This window comes from Hypanus sabinus, chromosome 31 (assembly GCF_030144855.1).
Source record: "Hypanus sabinus isolate sHypSab1 chromosome 31, sHypSab1.hap1, whole genome shotgun sequence".
Lineage (NCBI taxonomy): Eukaryota > Metazoa > Chordata > Chondrichthyes > Myliobatiformes > Dasyatidae > Hypanus > Hypanus sabinus.
This window is the reverse complement of record NC_082736.1, coordinates 26,505,868-26,530,603: the sequence shown is the minus strand read 5'-3', so window position 1 is coordinate 26,530,603 and position 24,736 is coordinate 26,505,868. Positions and strand designations below refer to the sequence as shown.

The 24,736-nt window shown below is 46.8% G+C and overlaps 1 protein-coding gene across 2 annotated transcripts in view; it reads right to left on the bottom strand.

Moving 5' to 3' along the window:
• The window catches only part of LOC132383993 (pecanex-like protein 3), a 121,935-nt gene extending 97,834 nt beyond the window's left edge, over window positions 1-24,101 (bottom strand). The window contains exons 1-4 of one of the 2 annotated variants that reach the window (XM_059955241.1): window positions 23,819-24,101; window positions 12,053-12,261; window positions 9,616-9,721; window positions 2,251-2,290 (exon numbers count right to left, since the gene is read on the bottom strand). In XM_059955241.1, coding sequence (XP_059811224.1) covers window positions 2,251-2,290; window positions 9,616-9,721; window positions 12,053-12,261; window positions 23,819-23,971 — 508 coding nt within the window. In that variant the 5' untranslated portion in view covers window positions 23,972-24,101. The remainder of the gene's footprint in view (window positions 1-2,250; window positions 2,291-9,615; window positions 9,722-12,052; window positions 12,262-23,818) is intronic. The other variant, XM_059955242.1, reaches the window with a different exon arrangement.
• Between the last annotated feature and the right edge of the window lie 635 nt (window positions 24,102-24,736).

The window sequence follows — 24,736 nt, the reverse complement described above, 5'->3', positions numbered from 1 at the left end:
GTTGCACTTCACAGTTTTGTATTCTTATCAACCAGCTGCAAGTAGTTCGGTGCTCTGTCGTTGCCATGAAAATTTTCAGCTACATCCTCGAATGCCTTCCATGTGATTTTGTCCGGTCCCACTAGAAGCTCTTTGAATTACCTGTCATTGATGACCTGTTTGACTTGTGGACCAACAAAAATCCCTTCCTTAATCTTGGCATCAGTTATTCTGACTTGAATAACGAAGTGAAATAACAAATATAGACGATTTTTTTTTTAAAAGGTGTGCAATAGGGAGATTTTATGGTAATTTTGATGATCAGCAGCCCAAAATCCATAAGATACAACCAAAAGTATTCAGGGAGCAAAATCTTTGTTGTCCAGTGGAACCCATAAAATCCATCTGGGCTCATTGCACTGCGCTTATGAGAAATGGACCTGGGTCAGATATTCCACACGATCTTAGATAGACCTTTTGGCCAATTGAGTCCATGCTGACCCATTTATACCAGTCCTATATTAATCCCATTTTTTAATGTTTTCTCCATATTCTCATCAGTACCCCCCCCCCACACCAGATTCTCCCACTGACCCACGCACAATTCGTCTCCATTACTTCTCCGCTCACTACCCAATGCCAATGTTGCCACAAAACAAAGTCCACGATGCATGCCAGCGATAACAAACCTCATTCTGTTTCACTCCTGTGAAATGCATGTTAATTCTACAGTGACCACCTCCTACACCTGACAGAGTGGACACTCAGGACATGTTCATGGTCTTCCGTTGCTGTAGCCCAGCCGCTTCAAGCTTCAACACGTTTTGTGTTCAGAGACACTCCTCTGCACGTGTGGTTATTTGAGTTACTGTCACCCTCTTCTCAGCTTGAACCAGTCTGGCCACTCTCCTCTGACCTCTCTCATTAACAAGCCATTTTCACCCACAGAACTGATGATCAGTTGATTTTTTTTTTGTTTTTCCACACCATTCTCTGTAAACTCTAGACACTTGTGTGTGAAAATCCCAGGAGATCAACGGTTTCAAAGATACTCATCCCACCCCATCTGGCACCAAAGTCAAAGTCACTCAGATCACATTTCTTCCCCATTCAGAATCACATCTGAGCCTCTTGACCAAGTCTGCATGCTTGTATACATTGCGTTCTGCAGACTGGTGATCTTCGAGACGGTGCCGTCTGGCAGCCACGCTCGGCTGGGGCACTGGCCTCTCCTGTCAGTGCTGCCCTCCCGTGTTCAAGCAGTGGAATGGCAGGCTGCATCAGCGTGCGTCTGCTAGGAGATTCTACCATCAATTGTGGGACATGTCCCTCAGGGTCTTGTACCACCTGTTTTTTGTTTGCAAGACTGTTTATTTTGGCTCGCTACCCTGAGCGTGCTGTGTGTGTTTCACACCTTGGCCCCACAGGAACTCTTGTTTCCTTCAGCGGTATCTATGTATGATAAATAAATTTGACTCGATTTTGACTGAATTGCTGCCACGTGATTGGCTGATCAGATAAATGCACTAACAAGCTGGTGATCAAGTGGCACTGCGTGTATCGTGATACCTACGAGAGGCAATTAAGTTGAGGCATTGGTTGCCCATCCCCTTGGAAAGGCTGTGACCTGGCAGCGGTTGGTGGCTCTGTGCTGGGACAAAGACCTCAACTAGTCGTATATTTAATTAAATACGGCTATAATTCATTAGGAATTTAAAGGGATTTGGCACGTCACCAAAGATTCCAGCAAATTTCTACAGATGTACCATGGAGAGCATTCCAACCAGTTGTGTCACTGTCGGGTATGGGGGGGCCGCTACACAGGGTCAGAAAAAGCCGCAGAGGGGTGGAAATTCAGCCAGCTCCATCATGGGCACCATCTTCCCCACCTTCGAGGACGTATTTAAAAGGTGGCATCCATCATTAAGGACCCCGATCACCCAGGACGTGCCCACTTCTCGTTGCTACCTTCAAGGAAGAGGTACAGGGGCCTGGAGGCACACACTCAATGACTTCAGAACAGCTTCTCCCTCTCCGCCATCTAACAGACAACGAACCAACTCATGAACGACACCCGACTATTTTTTGCTTTATTTTTGCACGACCGATATTATTGTGCAGCAAAACAACAAATATCTCAACGTATGTCAGTGACATTAATGATGAATCAGATTCCAATTCTGGTAATCATAAAACCACACTCCCTTGTGGAGGACCAGGTCCAGCCAGCCCCAGGGCCCCTTTAGTGACTCAAATGAAGATACGACCCACCTTTAGAAGCACCATGGTCCTCCAGGTGTGTCAGCAGTTCCTAGGATGAAAGAAGGGAAGTTTTTTTAAAAAAAATTAAACCCAAGCAGTCAGTTTGATTTTCTCTCAGGTTGTGTTTCAGGTCTTTTGGGGGGGGGGGGTCATCTCCCCCAATAACATCTCAGCTGTCACTTGTCCCCCCACTTTCTGTCCTGTGCAACTGTGTCCCAGACACCAATAAGGCACCAACAGCGTGGTAACATAGCGGTTCGCGAAATCTATTGCGGCACCAGCGATAAGACCATAAGACGTAGGAGCAGAATTAGATCGTTGGGCTCAGAGTCTGCTCCGCCATTCAGTCCTTTATTTTCCTCCTCAGCCCCGCTCCCCAGCCTTCCCCCCCCCCATAACCTTTGATATCATGTCCAATCAAGAACCTTTCATGCTCTGCCTTAAATACACCCAACGACCCGGCCTCCACAGCTGCCTGTGGTAACAAATTCCATAAATTCACCACCCCCGGCTGCATAAATTTCTCCCCATCTCTGTTTTAATTGGACACTCCTCTATCCTGAGGCTGTGCCCCCTTGTCCTAGACTCCCCCACCATGGGAAACATCCTTTCTACATCTACCCTCTCTAGGCCTTTCAACATTCCAAAGGTTCCAATGAGATTCCCCCCCCCAATCCTTCTAAATTCCAGCGAGTACAGACCCAGAGCCATCAAACATTCCTCGTATGATAACCCTTTCATGCCTGGAATCATCCTTGTGAACCTCCTCTGAACACTCTCCAATGCCAGCAGATCTTTTCTAAGATGAGCGGCCTAAAACTGTTCACAATACTCAAGGTGAGGCCTCACCAGTACCTTAAAGCCTCAGCATCACATCCTTGCTCTTGTATTCTCGACCTCTTGAAATGAATGCTAACATGGCATTTGCCTTCCTCACTATCGACTCAACCTGCAAGTTAACCTTCAGGGTGTTCTGCGCAAAGACTTCCAAGTCCCTTTGCATCTCAGATTTTTGTATTTTCTCCCCGTTTAGAAAATACATGTACATTTATTTCTACTACCAAAGTGCACGACCGCGCATTTTCCAACGCTGTATTTCATTTGCCACTTTCTTGCCCGTTCTCCTAATCTGTCTCAGTCCTTCTGCATCCTACCTGTTTCCTCAACACTACCTGCCCCTCCACCAATCCATCATCTGCAAACTTGGCAACAAAGCCATCTATTCCATCATCTAAATCATTGACATACAGCACAGAAAGAAAGCCGTCCCAACTCCGACCCCTGTGGAACACCACTAGTCACTGGCAGCCAACTAGAAAAGGATCCTTTTATTCCCACTCGCTGCCTCCTACCAATCAGCCAATGCTCTAACCATGTTAATAACTCTCCTGTAATGCATCGGGCTCTTAACTTGGTAAACAGCATCATGTGTGGCACCTTGTCAAAGGCCTTCTTAAGGTCCAAATATACCACATCCACTGCATCCCCTTTATCTATCCTGCTTGTAACCTGCTCAAAGAATTTGAACAGGTTCGTCAGGCAGGATTTTCCCTGAAGGAAACCATGCTGACTTAGCCCTATTTTGTCCTGTGTCACCAAGCATTCCACCTTAACAATCGACTCCAACATCTTCCCAGGCCAGGCTAACTGGTCTATTATTTCCATTCTGCTGCCTTCCCCCTTTCTTAAAGAGTGGAGTGACATTTGCTATTTTCCAGTCCTCTGGCACCATGCCAGAGTCCAATGATTTTTGAAATATCATTACTAATGCCTCCACAATCTCTCCTGCTACCTCTCTCAGAACCGTAGGGTGCAGTTGATCCGGTCTGGCTGACTAATATACCCTCAGGTCTTTCAGCTTTTTGAGCACCTTCTCCCTTGTAATAGTAACTGCACCCACTTCTCTTCCCTCGCACCCTTAAACATTTGGCACACTATTAGTGTCTTCCACACTGAAGGCTGCTGCAAAATACTCATTGAGTTCATTTGCTATCTCCTTGACCCCAGTTATTATTTCCCTGGCCTCATTTTCTAGCAGTCCTATCCATTCCAATCTCTCTTATTTTTTGTTTTAAGCATACTTGAAAAAAAACCTTTTCCTATCCAATCTGATATTGTTTGCTAGCTTGCTTTCATATTTCCTTTTCCCTCCTAATGATTCTTTTAGTTGCTCCCTGTAGGGTTTTAAATGCTTCCAGAACCTCTGTCTTCCCAATAATTTTTGCTTTATTGTATGCTCTCTCCTTTGCTTTTACATTAGCTTTGACCTCCCTTGTCAGCCACGGTTGAATTATTTTGCTATTTGAGTATTTCTTTGTCTTTGGAATACATCAATCCTGCACCTTCCTCATTTTCCCCAGAAACTTACACCATTGCTGCTCCGCTGTCATCCCTGCCAGCATCTTCCAATTTACTTTGGCCAACTCCTCTCTCACACCACTGCAATTTCCCTTACTCCACTGAAATACTGCTACATCAGACTTTGCCTTCTTCCCGACAAATTTCAAGTTAAACTCAATTGTATTGTGATCACTGCCTCCTAAGGGTTCTTTTGCCTTAAGCTCCCTAATCACCTCCGGTTCAGTACGTAACCCCCAATCCAGTTTAGGTGGTTCAACGAAAACTGATCTAAAAGCCATCTCATAGATATTCAACAAGTTCACTCTCGAGATCTTTTCCAACCTAATTTGCTCAATTGACTTGCATGCTGAAATCATAACGTTGCTCTTTTGACATGCCTTTTCTATTTCCTGTTGTAATCTGTGGTCCACATCCCAGCTACTGTTGGGAGGCCTGTATGTAACTGCCATCAGGGTCCGTTAGCTCTTCCACAGCAGCCAAGCTGGCATATGTTGTGGAATTGACAGCACCATGGGAAGACGGTGTTGAAGAAGCTTATGAGAGGAAAAAGACCAAGTACTCTGAACTGGCGACTGAAGCTGCTCAGAACGGCTGGAAGACCAAGATTTTCCCTGTAGAAGTGGGATGGGGGGGATTCGTTGTTACATCTATGACCAGTCTATTGAAGAAGGTGGGGGTGATGGGTGTCTCCCTCCAATAAGCAATCACGTCCTTGTCAAATGCAGCAGAATTAAGCAGCAATTGGGTTTGGATTGAAAGGAAAGACAACAACTGGGCTGCAAGATGAAGACAGGAAGGTACAGAACTGAAGGGGTGTAGCTGTGCGCCAGGCAGCACCGCTGAGCCCTCTGGAAACGTTGTGGGCTTATCAACGAAACGTCAAAGAAGGAAGGTGCCCACCTGACGACCCCAATGACGTAGCTCCCCTCCTCATCACCACTCCAAGCCTACTGCCAACATCGACAGTGCCAACTTTATCATTGGGATTGAAACATCAAGTCCTAGTAGCTCTGCTATAATTCCTTTACTCAATCCACAAGGATTGAACATCTTCCAATCCTATGTCACCATCTTTCCAACAACTTTATCCTTTCTTTACCAGCACTGCCACGCTACCCCCTCTGCCTCCCTTCCTCTCCCTCTGATACAACTTGGACACTCAGCTCCCAACTACAAACATCGATCAGCCATGATTCAGTGATGACCACAACACCATATCTTACAATCTCTGACAGTGCAACAAGATCACCCACCTTAATTCTTATACTCCACGCACTGAGGTACAACACTTTGGTACTGTATTCGCTACCCTTTTTGATTCTGCACTGGTACTCACCCTGCTGGCTGCAATTACATCCTATCATCTGCCTGCCCCTCCTGACAGTCTGACTGCACGCCATCTTTGCTTTTTTACCTTCCGTCCTATCTTGAGTCCCTTCAGTCCTGCCAAATCAGTTTAAACCCTCCCCAACAGCTCTAACAAACCTGCGTGTGAGAATATTGGTTCCCCTCGGGTTCAGGTGCAACTTTTGAACAGGGTCACACCTCCCGCAGAAGAGATCCAGGCACCTGAAGCCCGGCCACCTGCACCAGCCTCTCAGCCACGCATTTACCTGCCAAATCATCCTGCTTCTACTCTCACTGGTGTGTGGCACAGGCAGTAATCCTGAAATTACTACCCTGAAGGTCCTGCTTCTCAGGGCCTCTTTCCTTTTCCTTCCTATGCCACTGGTACCAATACAGCTGCCCCCCGCTTTACAAATGTTTGCTTTACGCCACTTTGCTTTCACAAAAGACCTACATTAGTAACCTGTTTTCGCATTACAAAGAGGATTTTCGCTTTTACGAAAATTTTTCCCATATCAATTAATGGTTCTTCACTTTACTCCATTTCGGCTTAAGAAAGATTTCATAGGAATGCTCTACCTTTGTGGGGGGGGGGGGGAACACCTGTATTTACCAAAACATCTGGTTCCTTCTCCAAAATGTTGTGGACACAATCTGAGATGTCCCTGACTCTGGCACCCGGGATGTCCCAGTCATGTCCACAGAGTCTCCTGTCTGTTCCCCTGACAACTGAGCCCCCCCCCCCCCCCCCATCACTAGCGCCGACCTCTTCGCCCTCTTTCCCTTCTGCACCACAGACCCATGCTCAGGGCCAGTAATCCAATCTCCACGGCATTCCCCAGGGCGGCCATCCCCCACAACAGCATCCAAAACGGCACATTTATTATCGAGGGGAAAGGCCACAGAGGTACTCTGTGCTGACTGCCCACTCACGTTTCCATTTCCCCGACCATCACCCAGCTTCTCGCCTCCTGCAGCTTCGCGGTGACGACTTCCCTATAACTCTGCTCGACCATCTCCTCGCTCCCCCGCACGAGCCGAAGCTCACGCCGGCTCCCTAACACAGTCTTCAAGGAGCTGCAGCCGGACGCGCTTCACACAGATGTGGTCCCCGGATAAGTATTCAATTCCTGCCTGGGGGGAGTTTGTACGTTCTCCCCGTGGCCGTGTGGGTTTCCTCCAGGTGCTCTGGGTTCCTCCCACAGTCCAAAGACGCACCAGTTAGGGCTGGCAAGTTTATTTATTTTGAGATGCGGCATGGTTCCACACGGTAGGCTTATTCAGAAAGTCAGAAGGCATGGGATCCAGGGAAGTTTGGCCAGGTGGATTCAGAATTGGCTTGCCCGCAAAAAGCAGATGGTCATGGTGGAGGGAGTACATTCGGATTGGAGGGTTGTGATGAGTGATGTCCCACAAGGATCGGTTCTGGGACCTCTGCTTCTCGTGATTTTTATTAATGACCTGGATGTGGGGGTAGAAGGCTAGGTTGGCAAGTTTGCAGATGACACTAAGGTTGGTGGTGTTGTGGATAGTGTAGAGGATTGTCGAAGATTGCAGAGAGATATTGATAGGATGCAGAAGTGGGCTGAGAAGTGGCAGATGGAGTTCAACCCGGAGAAGTGTGAGGTGGTACACTTTGGAAGGACAAACTCCAAGGCAGAGTACAAAGTAAATGGCAGGATACTTGGTAGTGTGGAGGAGCATAGAAATCTGTGGGTACATGTCCACAGATCCCTGAAAGTTGCCTCACAGGTAGATAGGGTAATTAAGAAAACTTATGGGGTGTTAGCTTTCATAAGTCGAGGGATAGAGTTTAAGAGTCGCAAGATAATGATGTAGCTCTATAAAACTCTGGTTAGGCCACACTTGGAGTACTGTGTCTAGTTCTGGTCGCCTCACTATAGGAAGGATGTGGAAGCATTGGAAAGGGTACAGAGGAGATTTACCAGAATGCTGCCTGGTTTAGAGAGTATGCATTATGATCAGAGGTTAAGGGAGCTAGGGCTTTACTCTTTGGAGAAGGAGGATGAGAGGAGACATGATAGGAAGAGGAATAGATAAAACGGATAGCCAACACCTCTTCCTCAGGGCACCACTGCTCAGTACAAGAGGACATGGCTTTAAGGTAAGGGGAGGAAAGGGGATATTAGAGGAAGGTTTTTTACTCAGAGAGCGGTTGGTGCGTGTAATACACTGCCTCAGTCAGTGGTGGAGGCAGATACACTAGTGAGATTTAAGCAACTACTAGACAGGTATATGGAGGAATTTAAGGGAGTTATATGGGAGGCAGGGTTTAAGGGTTGGCACAACATTGTGGGCCAAAGGGCCTGTACTGTGCTGCACTATTCTATGTTCTGTGGAACAGGCCCTTCTGGAGCAACGAGCCGCGCCACCCAGCAACCCAACCTACTTAACCCCAGACAGGACGATTTACAATGACCAATTAACCTACCTACCGGTACATCTTTGGACTGAGGGAGGAAAGCAGAGCACCGGGAGGAAACCCACGCTCTCACGGGGAGAGCATGCAAACTTTCTTTTAAAGGATACTGGAACTGAACCCCGACGGCCTGTGGTCGCTAACCACTAGGCTACTATGGCTACACTGTTGGCGCCAGCAGCGTGGTGACACTTGCGGGCTGCCCCCATCGCGTATTTGGATTGCGTTGGTCGTTGATGCAAACGATCCACTTCACACTGTACAGCATGTTTCAATGCACACGTGACAAATTAGGCTGATCTTATAATATTTGGAATTAACGGTCTGTTGGAGCCAAGTATCTATTTTCTGTCTGTATTGTATTTTATTAAGGTAATCTGTCACGTAGGTTGGGGGGCGCGGTAGAAGAAAATGAGTAAATACTTATTCATGGTTTGTCTTAGCTAATTTAGCTTAGCATCCTGAAGAACGAGTGAACCATGGTGAATACGAGGAATTCTGCAGATGCTGGAAATTCAAACAACAACACACACAACATGCTGGTGGAACACAGCAGGCCAGGCAGCATCTATAGGGAGAAGCACTGTCGACGTTTCGGGCCGAGACCCTTCATCAGGACTAACGGAAAGGAAAGATAGTAAGAGATTTGAAAGTAGAGGGGGGAGGGGGAAATGCGAAATGCTAGGAGAAGGCCGGAGGGGGTGGGGTGAAGCTAAGAGCCCCCTCCCCCAACTACTTTCAAATCTCTTACTATCGTTCCTTTCGGTTAGTCCTGACGAAGGGTTACGGCCCGAAACGTCGACAGCACTTATCCTTATAGATGCTGCCTGGCCTGCTGTGTTCCACCAGTATTTTGTGTTGTTGTTTGAACCATGGTGAATTATTTTTTCGTAGACCTCTAACTTCACTTATACTATTCAACTGCAAATTATGCTATTATACTTCATAGTATAACACACCGCCATTAGACCATTATATTCCTAATATAGTTCTGTAGCTTTTTAAAATATATATATAAATACATCGCTACAAGATCGTTTGTCTTTGCTGGTTTCGTAACCAAGGCTCGAATGCATCCTTTTCAATTTGGAAATCTGCTATTTGGAAGCGCGTCACACAGAGTGGAATACCCCGGCTTAGTCTTGCAGAGGTTTGGATTTGTTCGCGTAACCGCGACATGGATGACGCCTCCCCCGTCATCCCACAGCAGAGTGGGCAGTACTCACCGAGACTTGGTTGAACCCAAAGACAGAATGCTGAGAGCTGCATCGCACGGGCGGAGTAGTGTTAGCCTTTCGAAAAACCGTCATCTCCACTCCTCCTCCCGGGTCCCTGCGGTGTTAAGGAAGACCGAAGAGTAAATCAACCACGGCTTTCCTGTCCTCTCCACTTCAGACCCTCCCTTTTAGGCAAATCTTGGATGACGTGCTTCCCTCCCTGACTAACGAAACTAGTAACCTCCGCTTTAAATAGAGCCAATGGCTTTGTCACAATAGCAGTCTGCAGCAATGAACTCCACAGGCTCTCCACCCTCTGGCTAAAGAAATTCCTCCTCATCTCTGTTCCAAATGGACGCCTCTCTATTCTCATGCTGTGTCCTCTGCTCTTAGATTGCCCCACTATAGAAAACACCCTCTCCTCATCCATCCTATCTACACCTTTCAAAATTCAATAGTTTCAATAGATCCCCCCCAATTCTGCTGAACCCCAATAAACACAGGCTCAGAGCCAAACAGTCCTCGTAAGTTAACCCTTTCATCCCCAGGATCTTTCCTGTGAACCTCCGCTGGTTCCTCTCCCACATCAGCTCATCCTTTACTAGATGCGGCGCCCAAAACTTCTCGCAATACTCCAAGTGCGGTCTGACCAACGCCTCGACATCACATCTTTGCTTTCGTTTGGGGGGGGGGGGGGACATGGTGGTGTAGTGGTCGACACAACAGTGTATGGTACCGGCGACCCGGGTTCAATTCCCACCGCTGCCTGTGAGGAGTTTGCACGCTCTCCCAGTGACCGCGTGGGTCTCCTCCCACAGTCCGAAGGCGTATTGGTTGGTGGGTCAATTGTTGGTGTCCCATGATGTTAAAAAGGGGGTTACTGGGTGGCGAGACTCAGAGGGGCCTACCCTGCACTGTAACTCAATAAAACAAGTATTCTAGTCCTCTCGAAATGAAGGTTGACATTCCTTAGCACTGACTCAACCTTCAGGAAATCCTTTATTAAGGCCACCAGGTACCTTTATACCCTCCAATTTCTGAATCTGCTCCTCATGGTTGTTGACTTCAGGAGGGCACAGAGCAACCACTCCCCACTGAACATTGGCGGCTCCTCGGTAGAGATCGTAAACAGCACCAAATTTCTTGGTGTTCACCTGGCGAAGAATCTCACCTGGTCCCTCAACACCAGCTCCATAGCAAAGAAAGCCCAGCAGCATCTCTAGTTTCTGCAAAGACTGAGGAAAGTCCATCTCCCACCCCCCACCCCCCAATCCTCATCACATTCTACAGGGGTTGTATCAAGAGCATCCTGAGCAGCTGCATCACTGCCCGGTTCGGAAATTGCACCGTCTCGGATCGCAAGACCCTGCAGCGGATAGTGAAGTCAGCTGAGAAGATCATCGGGGTCTCTCTTCCTGCTATCACGGACATTTACACTAAACACTGCATCCGCAAAGCAAACAGCATTATGAAGGACCCCACGCACCCCTCATACAAACTCTTCTCCCTCCTGCCATCTGGAAAAAGGCTCCGAAGCATTCGGGCTCTCACGGCCAGACTGTGAGACAGTTTCTTCCCCCAAGCTATCAGACTCCTCAATACCCAGAGCCTGGACTGACACCTTACTGCCCTACTGTCCTGTTTATTATTTATTGTAATGCCTGCACTGTTTTCGTGCACTTTATGCAGTCCTGGGTAGGTCTGTAGTCTAGTGTAGCTTTCTCTGTGTTGCTTTTACGTAGTTCAGTCTAGTTTTTGTACTGTGTCGTATAACACCATGGTCCTGAAAAACGATCTCATTTTTATTGTTCACTGTACCAGCAGTTATGGTCGAAATGACAATAAAAGTGACTTCACTTGATTAAGTAAAACAGTCTATGCTTATATTCTTTCAACCAAAGTGCATGACCATAAGTGTCCTGATGAAGGGTCTTTGACTGAAAAGCAAATGTTTATTTTCCTCCATAGATGCTGCCTGACCTGCTGAGATCCCCCAGCATTTTATGTGTGTGTCTTGCTCCCCCAGCATCGGCAGAATCTCCCGTGTTTATGACCGTACACATCCCTGTTTTCTATCTGCCACTTCCTTGCCCATGGTCCTTGCCTGCCCAAGTCCTTTCCGTGCACATCAGGTTCCCACCCCCACGACAACGAGGGGCTCAGCTGCCGCAGAAGAGTGCAGTTGACCATCCGTTTCTTGTGTGTGCTTGCATACGCAAGTGGGGCAAGTCGCAGATATTGCCCCCCTACCCAAACTTAAATGAGGTGGGTGGGGGGGTCAACTTGCCTCCGAGTGGTTTCCCCCTCTTCTTCCACTTAACCTTTTCAGCCTTACCCCATGACGTCCAGCTGTAGTCCTACCCAACCTCAGTGGAAAAAGCCTGCTTGCATTTACCCTGTCTATACCCCCTTGCAATTCTGCACGCCCCCCGTCAAATCTCCTCACCTGACACCACTGCTCTCCTCGCCGCTGGCCCCCAGCTCGGACTCCTCCAGCTTGCTGCCCTCCACAGCCAGCGAGGGGTTCCGCTGCTCCACGATCTCCCCCTCGTCGAACATGGCGTGCAGGCGATAGTTGACAGACTTGACCGTGGTGAAGAACAGGGCGACGACAGCGCAGTAGATGCCGGCAACGGAGGTGCTGGGCGGTAAAGCCTGGGGGGGGGGGGGGGGGGCGGAGGAAGGAGACACAGCGTGAGTCCCAAGCAAGCCGAACGCACATTTCCGGCGACCATCGCTGGACACCACTGCTGACATTCCAACCTCTAAAGTTCTATGAAGGACAGAGCAGACAGTCCAGGACAACACTGTTCTGGTACAAAAATTGACACTCGCCTCAGTCGATCCTTGGGAGCTTACATTTTCCATTTCAATGAACCTATGTAGATTACAGTCGGCCCTTCTTGTCCGCGGGGGATTGGTTCCGAGACCACCCGCAGATACCAAAAAACGCGGATGCTCAAGTCCCTTATTTAACCTGGCTCAGTGCAGTGGTCCTTAGGACCTGGCGGCGCAGCTCTGAATCTGCAGTGTTTCTGTTCACGAAAATAATTACGATCGCGATTGAAATTAAGGTGGAAGTAATAAAGCGATCGGAAAGAGGTGAAACGCCATCAGTCATTGGAAAAGAGGCTACAGTCGGTCAACGATCGGAATGATTTTAATGAAGCATGTGAATTTTTTACCTATGCTTCATCAAATTCATCAACTTACTACAAGATGGTCTCCTTTGTTTTTATCATTAATTGATCGGATTAATGCTATTAAAATGATGATTTTACCGAAATTTTTATACTTATTTCAAGCCTTACCAGTTTTTATTTCTAAATCTTTTTTTGATAACATTGATTCAAAAATTTCCTCATTTGTGTGGCAAAATAAAAACCCTAGGTTAAGTAAAAAGCAATTACAAAAATCTAAGAAAGATGGTGGTTTAGCTTTACCTAATTTTAGATTTTATTATTGGGCAAATAATATTCGTAATTTAATGTATTGGAAACTAGATTTGGATTCACCACTGTGCCCACAGTGGGTAAATTTGGAATGTAATGAGGTAAAGGGATATTCTCTATTCTCTGTTCTTGGTTCTTGTCTTCCTGCTGATTTAGTTAAATTTAATAAACAAATATCTAATCCTGTTATTAAACATACATTACGAATTTGGTTTCAATTTCGTAAGTTTTTTACTTTGAAAAACTTTGTTCTTGATAGCCCTATCTTACTTAATTTCTTTTTCAAACCCTCTTGGACAGATCAAGCTTTTAACATATGGAAAAGGAAAGGTATAAAATGTTTTCGTGATCTCTTTTTTGAAGATACTTTGATGTCATTTGACCAACTTTCCAACAAATTTGAATTACCTAAATCTAATTTTTTCAGATATTGACAAATTAGAAATTTCTTACATAAAGTTTTACCATCTTTTCCTAATTCAACTTTGGTGGACTTTACAGATTTGATTTTTATCTTAAATCCTTGTCAGAAGGGATTAGTAGCTTTTATTTATAATATGATTATGAAGATACAACCAGAAATATCAGTTAGAATTAAACAAGAATGGGAAAAAGAACTTCGATATAATATATCAACAGATAAATGGGAAAAAATTTTGCAAATGGTTAATTCTTCTTCTATATGTGCTAAACATGCTTTAATACAATTTAAAATTGTACATAGAGCTCATATGTCTAAAGATAAACTTGCTCGATTCTATTCTCATATTAACCCTCAATGTGACAGATGTCATTCAGAAGTGGCCTCATTGACCCATATGTTTTGGTCATGTCTCACTTTACATAATTACTGGAAGGACATATTTACTACTATTTCCTCAATTTGGAATATAGATTTACAACCTCATTTTATTACTGCAATTTTTGGCATACCAAATGAAGATGGTAATCAGTTTTCCCCTTCAATCAGACGAATGATTGCTTTTGTAACATTAATGGCCAGAAGGTCTATATTACAAAATTGGAAAGAAGTAAATCCTCCTACCACGTTTCAATGGCTTTCTCAAACTATTTCTTATCTGAGCCTGGAAAAAATTAGAAGCACTATTTTTGACTCATCAATTAAATTTGAAGAAACTTGGAGACCGTTTATTCGACATTTTCATATGAATTAATTTGGCCTTTTCCAGACCTTCTTTCTGCTTATTCATGTTCAGGTATGGAGTTCTGGAGTTTGTTGACACTATCATATACTTGTAAACTATTATTATTGCCCATGTTAGTTTAGTTTAGTGTTTTATTTTTCTTAATATATACTTTTTTTCACATATTTTCAAATTTTTTTTTCTCTTTTAATGGTTATTTTTGTTTTTTTTCATATATAATCATATGGACGATTGATTAAGGTATTTTTTTTCTGCTGATGTTTAATAGGATATTGTTATCTTATTATCAACGTGATTTCAAGTCTATTGTATTCATAATTTACTCATTATTATGTTATGTTTTTTTTATATGTATATATGAAAATCAATAAAAAAAGTGAAAAAGAAAAAGAAAGAAGCATGTGAAAGGCCCTGCCCTGATGAAAGCTACAACTATTACTAAGCAACGCAGTGGTTTAATTATTGAAATACGTGTTTTATATGCATAGAAAGGTAAAATATGTACTATGTACTAAGAAAAACATTTGACTAACTGATGCTAAATAATACCGGATGTACCTGTTCCTACTTCAAATCCGACTTAAAGACGGACTCAGGAATGGAACTCATTCATAACCCGGGGACTGCCTGTACTTTTAAGTCTTATGTATTACTTATAATACCTAATACAATGTAAATGCTATGTAAATAGTTGTTATACTGTATTGTTTAGGGAATAATGACAAGAAATAAATAGTCTGTGCATGCTCAAACAACGAGTGCTGGAGAGAGAACTTCCGGGTCTTCCCGATCCGTGGTTGTTTGAATCCGCGCATAAGGAGGGCCGACCGTATTTTCTTTTGATCAATTTTTGCACTACTTAATTTAATTTGATATATACTTATTGTAAGTCGTAATGCTAGTCATTATTATGTTTTGCAATGCTAATACATGATTGAGAACTTCAGGAGAGGGAAAGCAGAGGTCCACGAGCCAATCCTCATCGGAGGAGCAGCGACTTTAAATTCCTTGGCGTTACTATTTCAGGGGATCTGCCTCGGACCCAACGCACAAGCGCAATTGCAAAGAAAGCACAGCAGTGTTTCCACTTCCTCAGGAGGCCGCAGAGATTTGACATCAAAAACTTATAGACAAATGTGTAGTGGGGAGCATCACGGCCTGGTATGAAAACACCAATTCCTTTCAGCGGAAAATCCCACAAAAAGCAGTGGATTCCACACAGTACGTCGCGGGTAAAGCCCTCCCAACCATTGAGTACATCAACATGAAACGTCGCTGTAGGAAAGCCGTGCTGTCTTCTCGCTGCTGCCATCAGGTAGAAGGTACAGGAGCCTCAGGACTCGCACCACCAGGTTCAGGGATAGTTACTACCCCTCAGCCATCAGGTAGAAGGTACAGGAGCCTCAGGACTCACACCACCAGGTTCAGGAACAGTTACTACCCCTCAACCATCAGGTAGAAGGTACAGAAGCCTCAGGACTTGCACCACCAGGTTCAGGGATAGTTACTACCCCTCAACCAACAGGTAGAAGGTACAGGAGCCTCAGGACTCGCACCACCAGGTTCAGGAACAGTTAATACCCCTCAACCATCAGGTAGAAGGTACAGAAGCCTCAGGACTTGCACCACCAGGTTCAGGGATAGTTACTACCCCTCAACCAACAGGCAGAAGGTACAGGAGCATAAGGACTCACACCACCAGGTTCAGGAACAGTTACTACCCCTCAACCATCAGGCTCCTGAACAAAAGGGGATAACTACACTCATCTATTGAGATGTTCCCACAATCAACGATCTCATTATAACGACTCTTCAGCTCATGCTCTCGTTATTTATTGCTGCTTATTTATACTTGCAGTTTGCCGTCTTCTGCACTCTGATCCTTCATTGATTCAGTTATAGTTACTAGCCGAAAGATTTACTGAGCATCCCGCAGGAAAATGAATCTCGGGGTTGTATATATACTCTGATAATAAAATTTACTGTGAACAATATACTGCTGCCGCACAACAACAAATTTCATGACTTGGGTCAGTGATACAAAACCGGATTTTGATCAGAAAAACAGGATACAAAAGATTGCTAAGCTGCATAGCAGAGGGTAGCCCGCATTCTGCCCATGACCCTCCAAGCCCTTCTCCTCCACACACCTTTCCAAATCTCCAAAAATCTGTCGGCCTCCATTTCGAATGGAACCGCACGGCCAAGTCTCCATGGGCCATTGAGGTAGAAAATCCCAACAATTCGCTGCTCTCCAGGAGAGGAGATGTCTCACCTGAATTTGGAATAGCCGACCCCCTTACTTGAAAAGGACTGTGAGAACGGCCGAGAGGATCACAGGGGTCTCCCCACCGTCCATCGGGGACGTTTATCAGGAGCGCTGCGTACGCGGGGCCCTTAGTATTATCCAGGATCCCACCCGTCCATCCAGCATCCTCTCTGACTTTCTACCAACGGGCAGGAGACTCCGATGCATAAAGACAAGAACGGTCAGGATGGGAAACAGTTTCTTCCCTCAGGCCGTCAGGCTTCTGAACTCCCTGCCGCATCGCATTCAAAGTCAATGTTCCATACCTGACAATATTTAATTTATGCACTTTGTTTATTTATGTGTAATCCATCTACAGTTTTCATCCTTACTTTCCTAAGTTATTGTGTGTTATGTGTACTGCTGTGCCTTACACCCTGCTTTGGAGAAACGTCTCGTTTGATGGCAGACAGTATATAGTTAAATGACCACAGACTTGACTTGCAAGTGTGACCCCTGGTTCTCAACACCATCAACATCCACTCCATCAACATCTCTTAACCTGCAAAGATCTTGGACCAGAGAGGCTCCATGAACAGGCTTGAAGCCCTTATATGCACTGATCTGAGTGTCTCTCTGCGTACTTCCCAAAACCAAGCCCTGCTTGTCAATCTCAAAGCCTCCCCAGCACAACCTTCCTACTCCACAATTTCCTGAGGGCTGTTATCAACTACATGCATTAACAGTACACTGCATCATAAACACTGGCCCCAGGCGCCTCAACATATACATTATCAGACCATAAGACATAGGAACAGAATTAGGCCATTCAGCCCAGAGTCTGCTCTACCATTCCACCATGGCTGATTTATTAACTTCTCAACCCCAATCTCCTGCTTTCTCCTCCATGCTCTTACTAAATCAGGAACCCATCAACCTCTGCTTTAAATATATCCAAATGACTTGGGCCGCACAGCCGTCTGCGGCAACGAATTCCACAGATTCACCACCCTCTGGCTAAAGAAATTTCCCCTCTCTATTCTAAAGAGAAGCCTCTCTATTCCGAGCTGTGCCCTCGGGTCCTAGACTGCCCTGCTACAGAAAACATTCTCTCCGCATCCACTCTCTCTGGGCCTTTCTATATCTGATAGGTTTCAATGAGATACCCATTTCCCCACCCCCACAATTCTTCTAAACATCAGCGAGTACGGACCCCGAGGCTTCGAACACTCCTCGTACATCAACCCTTTCATTGCTGGGATCATCCTCGTGAACCTCCTCCAGATCAAGCCAATGTCTGACGGCCATTTACAGAAGGAGAGATCAGGAGAGTGAGCAGAAGGGGGTCAGTTTTATGAAGCACCGCGAGTTTGCTTCCTGAAGGCCACACTTCCGGGAGGGAAAGCGACGGAAACACGCGGCGGGGGGGGGGGGGGTCAGCCGTGGAGAGGGCGAGCAGCTTCCATGTCCTCGGGTGACCACATCTCTGAAGGTCGACTCTGGGCCCAGCACACCGATGCCGGTGGCTGTGTTTCAGGAGTTCTGGCACGTCACTGAAGACTCCGGCAAGTTTCTGCAGACGGAGAGCATTCTAACTGGTTGCATCACAGCTCGGCTTGGAGGCCTCACTGCCCGGGATCAGGGAACAAAAAAAGCTGCGGAGGGTTGTAAGTTCAGCCAGCTCCATCATAAGCACCAGCCTCACCACCGTCAAAAGGCAAAGCAGTGTCCAGCACTAAGGATTCCCACCGCCCTGGACACATAGAGCTCCTCTCCGCACCTTGTGGCGCGTCAGGCAGCTACCTCGCTGCTTCTAGCATTTTGCCCGTTTTGTTTATGAGGCCGAGTCGCTAGCTCAACGCTCGACCTAGCGCAGGTGGACAGCGTGCTGGGAGCCGGCCGGAGTCGAACCCGGGGCAGCTGCCACAACGTCAGTGGCAACCCTGGACGTGCCCGCTTCTCATTACTAACACCGGAGAGGAGGTACACACGAACAGGACACGCAGCATTAGGAACAACTTCTTCCCCTCCACCGTCAGGTTTCTAAGCAGACAATGAACCCATGAACACTACCCCAGTATTTATGTTCTCTTTTTGTTCCACACATCTTAATGTAATTTACAATATATTTTTCATAAGATCTCATTTTAAAAGACTGTTTATCTCATAGTCTTGTCATCTATTGCTATTTATTTATATCTGCATTTGCAAAATTTGCTCAACTATTGAGCGCATCGACATGAAACACCGTTGTAGGAAAGCAGCGTCCATCATCAGGGACCCCCACCACCCAGGCCGTGCTCTCTTCTCACTGCTGCCATCAGGTAGAAGGTACAGGAGCCTCAGGACTCACACCACCAGGTTCAGGAACAGTTACCACCCCTCAACCATCAGGTAGAAGGTACAGGAGCCTCAGGACTCGCACCACCAGGTTCAGGAACAGTTACCACTCCTCAACCATCAGTCTCTTGAACAAAAGGGGGTGACTACACTTGCCTATCCATTGAGAAGTTCCGACATCCAACGATCTCACTTGAAGGACTCCTTACCTCATGCTCTCGTTATTTATTGCTATTTATTTATATTTGCATTTTCACAGCTTGTTGTCTTCTGCACTCTGGTTGATCTTTCACTGATCCTGTTATAGTTAATATTCTCTAGATTTGCTGAGTACGCCCACAGGGAAATGAATCTCAGGGTTGTGTACGGTGACATATATGTATTTTGATAATAAGTTTACTTTGAACAATGTACTGTTACGACAAAACAACAAATTTCACAACATATGTCAGTGGTAACAAATCTGATCCAGTGTATAAAGTTGGGGGGTTGGGGTGGGAATTCCAAATCCAGACAGTTGACGACATGACAAGCGGTGAAAACGGAGAGGGGAGGGATTGTATCAGAGGCTGGAAGTGGAAGGATGCAGAAGCCGTAGTGCACCGTGAGGCTGAGGAAGGTCACTGAGAAAGTTCATCGTGGGGTCATAGGTGACAGCCTGGCTCAGTTTCAAGGGCAGTATGGAGGCCGCATCCAGGAGTTTGACGGCAGATACGAGGATTGGAAGCAAGCAGAGAAACAAGGAGTGAAAATAACAATATTAAAGTCCGCCAACAAGCAGTGCAATTCGATCATGCATCTTCCCACAAAGAAGCACAGGGGCATGAAGACACACGCTCAACGCTTCAGGGACAGATTCGTCCCCTCCACCAAGTTTATTGTCATTTAACTATACGCACGTACACCGTCATATGAGACGCTTCTTGGAACTGGGTGCAAAGCACCCATTACACACACAACAACAGGAAAGCAAGGAAAAAAGATTTCCAAATGAATTACACATAGAGATAAACAAACAGCATAAATTAAATATTGTCAGGTACGGAACAGATTAACGGTGACACTTGGAATGCGACGCAGCAGGGAGTTCAGAAGCCTGACGGCCTGAGGGAAGAAACCGTTTCCCATCCTGACTGTTCCTGTCTTTATGCATCGGAGTCTCCTGCCCGATGGTAGAAAGTCAGAGAGGATGCCGGATGGACAGGTGGGATCCTGGATAATATTAAGTGGGCAATGAACTAATCCACGAACGTGACAGTACTGGGCAAAAGTCTTAGGCATAAACATACATGGCTAAGATGACAAAGACTGTTAACAATTTCATGCATTGCATTATATTGCTGCCCACAAAAACATACACTTTTCATGACGAGTGAGTGATGATAAACCCAACTCTAATGTGGGTCTCTATTGCGGACTGAGAGTGGGAAGGGGGATGGGAGAGGGGAGGGAGCGGGAAGCACCAGAGAGACATTCTGTAATCATCAATAAAGCAATTGTTTGGAATCAAATTACCTTGCCCGCTGTCTCAGGGCTGGGTGTGTCTGAACCCGCATCATACCTTGCCCGAGGCACTCCTTTGCACCCCTCCCTCCATGTGCCACCCTCCCCGTTCGGTGGAGGCGGATACAATAGGGTCTGTTAAGGGATTCTTAAGATAGGCACATGGAGCTTAGGAAAATTAGAGGGCTGTGCGGCAGGGAAATTCCTAGAGTGGGTTACATGGTCGGCACAACATTGTGGGCCGAAGGGCCTGTAATGTACTGTCGATTTCCATGGTCTATGTTCGATTTACAAGCTGGCTCTCTGCCCCACGTTGGGAAACACAGTACTGTGCAAAAGTCTTCAGCACTCTAAGATGTGTGCACAGACTGTACCTCACTACTTTTGCTCCTTTTTTCCACTACTTAAATGTTTTGGTGACAGGGTGGAGATGCGTTTCTACCAGGGGAAGTGTGAGGCGCTCCTTCCCTCCGCCAGCCTGCAGGTCACCCTTGGGCATGGTGTGGCACCTGCTTAGCCCCACCGATCAGGGTTACGAGAAGCTACGGGGGCGAGTGATGGATGGTCAGATGAGCAGCCGGTGCATATCACAAATCCTGGTTAGAAACGTAGAAAACCTACAGCACAATACAGGCCCTTCGGCCCAGAAAGCTGTGCCGAACATGTCCTTACCCTAGAACTACCTAGGCTTACCCATACCCCTCTATTTTTCTAAGCTCCATGTCTCCATCCAGGAGTCTCTTAAAAGACCCTTTTGTTTCCACCTCCACCACCGCTGCCGGCAGCCCATTCCACTCACTCACCACTCTATTGAGTAAAAAACTTACCCCTGGTGTCTCCACTGCACCTGCTCCCAAGCATCTTAAAACTATGCCCTTTCATGCTAGCCATTCAGCCCTGGGGAAAAGCCTCTGACTATTCCGTTGATCAATGCCTCTCATTACCTTGTACACCTCTCATCCTCCGTCACTCTAAGTAGAAAAGGCCGAGTTCACTCAACCTATTTTCATAAGGCATGCTCCCCAATCCAGGTAACATCCTTGTAAATCTCCTCTGCACCCTTTCTATGGCTTCCACATCCTTCCTGTAGTGAGGCAACCAGAACTGAGCACAGTACTCCAAGTGGGGTCTGACCAGGGTCCTATATAGCTGCAACATTATCTCTCGGCTCCTAAATTCAATTCCACAATTGATGAAGGCCAATACACCATACGCCTTCTTAACCTATGAACTCAGACCCTCTGATCCTCCACACTGCCAAGAGTCTTACCATTAATATATCCTGCCATCATATTTGACCTACCAAAATGAACCACTTCACACTTACCTGGGTTGAACTCCATCTGCCACTTCTCAGCCCAGGTTTGCATCCTATCACTGTCCCACTGTAACCTCTGAAGCCCTCCACACTATCCACAGAACCCCCAACCTTTGTGTTATCAGCAAATTTACTAACCCATCCCTCCACTTTCTCATCCAGGTCATTTATGAAAATCATGAAGAGTAAGGGTCCCAGAACAGATCCTTGAGGCACACCACTGGTCACCGACCTCCATACAGAATATGACCTGTCTACAGCCACTCTTTGCCTTCTGTGGGCAAGCCAGTTCTAGATCCACAAAGCAAGATCCCCTTGGATCCCATGCCTCCGTACTTTCTCAATAGCCTTGCATGAGGTACCTATCAAATGCCTTACTGAAATCCATATACACTACATCTACTGCTCTACCTTCATCAATATGTTTAGTCACATCCTCAAAAAATTCAATCAGGTTCATGAGGCACAACCTGCCCTTGACAAAACCATGCTGACTCTTCCTAATCATATTATGCCTCTCCAAATGTTCATAAATCCTGCCTCTCAGGATCTTCTCCATCAACTTACCAACCACTGAAATAAGATTCACTGGTCTATAATTTCCTGGGCTATCTCTACTCCCTTCTTTGAACAAGGGAACAGCATCTGCATCCCTCCAATCCTCCGGAACCCAACCACTGATCCCAGTATTGATAATGGCCGGGGGTCTCTCAGAAGAAACTGCCCAGAAGAAGGCAACGGCAAATCACTTGTGTGGAAAAGTTTGCCAAGAACAATCAGGGTCACGGAAAGACCATGATCCCCCACGTCACATAATGATGATGTCACACGACACGCTGCACAATGATGACAACAATTTATAAGTTATAATTTTATGCACTGCAGTATACTGCTGCCGCAAAACAACAAATTTCACGACGCATGTCAGTGATAATAAACCTGATTCTGAATCAGAAAATCCCCATGAATCACAACAACTCATGCAGGAGATGCAAGCTGAATAATAACAGGACTGGATAAATTGGACTGGGGACCGTCCCACCTCGTACACGGGCTGAAGCCATCCAAAGTGGAATAGAAAATATTTTATTCTGCTGCACGGCTCATCAGCAAAAAAGAAGTTTGTGACTGCAATTACCAGCTGTGGTGTGCCAACTAGGTGTATTTCCCTCAAATATGGGAACTATGGGACTCCTGACTTTCCCAAGCTACAAAAATATTATTACAGCTACTGCAGTTAGTGAGGGTCCTCCAGCTCTGGCAGTGCTCAGGGCTTCCTTCGTCGTGTCAGTAGCTTCCTCTCGGTTTTCACTCCTGTCAGTCCTGCAGTGGAGACTCGGGAATACTGCTGCACTCAGACATAGAAGGATTTTTCGTTGCTTTTTCCATAATGGTCGTCGTCTGACTAGTCAGGGTTGTCTGCCCCGAACCTGGAGGACCGGTGGACCACCCTTAGCCTGGCCTCTACCCTTTGACCCCTGCTTGGCACAAGTGACCCTACCAAGAGCCAAAGCATAAAGCCCTGATGCCAGCCAGCACAGCGCCCCCCCCCCCCCCGGGTCATTGAGGTACACAAGCCTCCAAACCCGGCGACAAGGCTGTGGTCCTATTGTACATATACACCCCAAGCACAGTAGTCATAATCTTTGATCCACAGCATCTGCAGTTGTATTTTTGAGTCATAATCTATGTTTTTTTTTCTCTTAAAACCTTCGGAGTTTCCCTCCTGTTCATCTTCCTGCAGGACCTCCATTTCCACCCGATGGAACAGGATGGTTGTTGGGGGGGGGGGGGGGAGAAGAGATGGGAAGCAAGGTTTCGAAACCTGGGTCTGAGGATCCTGCAGCCCCATGGAAGAATGACATTAAAACTGGACAGGGGTGGTGGTGGGGGGAGAACGAGGGCAGGGAGACCCTCCATCGCAGCCCAAGGAGACAAGCTGGAGTCTCCTTCCCCCCCCCCCTCAAAAGTGCCCTGGACTCCCTTGGTGACAGGTACCAGGACGGTCCTGATCCCATGCCCAGGGACAACCCAGGTGACCCTTGACTGCACTCCTGTCCACCTCCTTCTCTCTCTCTCTCTCTCTCTCAACCCCCCAGCCAGCACACAAAGCCCGGGCTACCTCCTGACCTGGCTCCCAGAGATCACAGACCTCCTCCTTCCCCCCGGGCCGGGGCACACTCACCATGAAGAGCAGGAAGGGCAGGCAGAGCAGGAAGAGCCAGACGTAGAGGTGGAAGCAGTTGGAGAACTTGCTCTGGTGCGGGTCGAAGTACCAGCCGCCCGTCAGCGAGGCCCAGACGCCCTGGCGGAGGATCTGCAGCACCTGCGAGCCCATGCTCCAGGCCGGCCGTCTCCGTGGTCGTCGTCGTCGCGGCGGCGGCGGCGGCCTCTCTCCTCCTCCTCCTCCTCCTCAGCGACTCCAGGCCTCCATGTTTCCCACCGCCCTCCCACCCCCCGTCACTCCTCCCCTCCCGGACACAACGGCCGATCCGACGCTCCCGCCCCGGCCGCCCGCCCTGATTGGCCCGGGCCGGCAGCCGGGGCGGGCCTTCCGGCGGCTATTGGGCAGCATCCACGTCCGTTAGGAGAGCGGTTCGTCGTTACTGGCCCGCCGCCACGTCGGTCAGAGGGCGAGGCGGCCGGAGCGCGAGCAATCGCTTCACGGCGACGTCCAACGTGAGATCACGACCTGAAATCAAAATTATATATATTTTTAAAAATAGTATTTAATTTATCAGATGTATGATGTTTCGATGTTACCTATTTAACACATTTTATTTACAAACGTTATTTTGAATTTGTTTTTATTTTTTTCTAAGCGGTGTTCATAGCGACCGGCGGTAACACGGTGTCCATTGGTTAAATTTCCTGTCAATCACTTTGCTACCATTTTTCTATTTGCTCCATTTACGAAGTTGCTGATTTTCGCCTTTTTAATGAAGAGGGCGGCAGGGGGCAGAGTTTCCATTGGTGATTGGACAGCGAGTACGTCAATCATCCAGGGCGAATTACTATTGGTCCGTGGCGCTGCCCATCGAAGGTGCGTCGGGGAGTCTCTTCGATACGGGAAAGGCAGACAAGATTAATCAAAGCAGAGCCA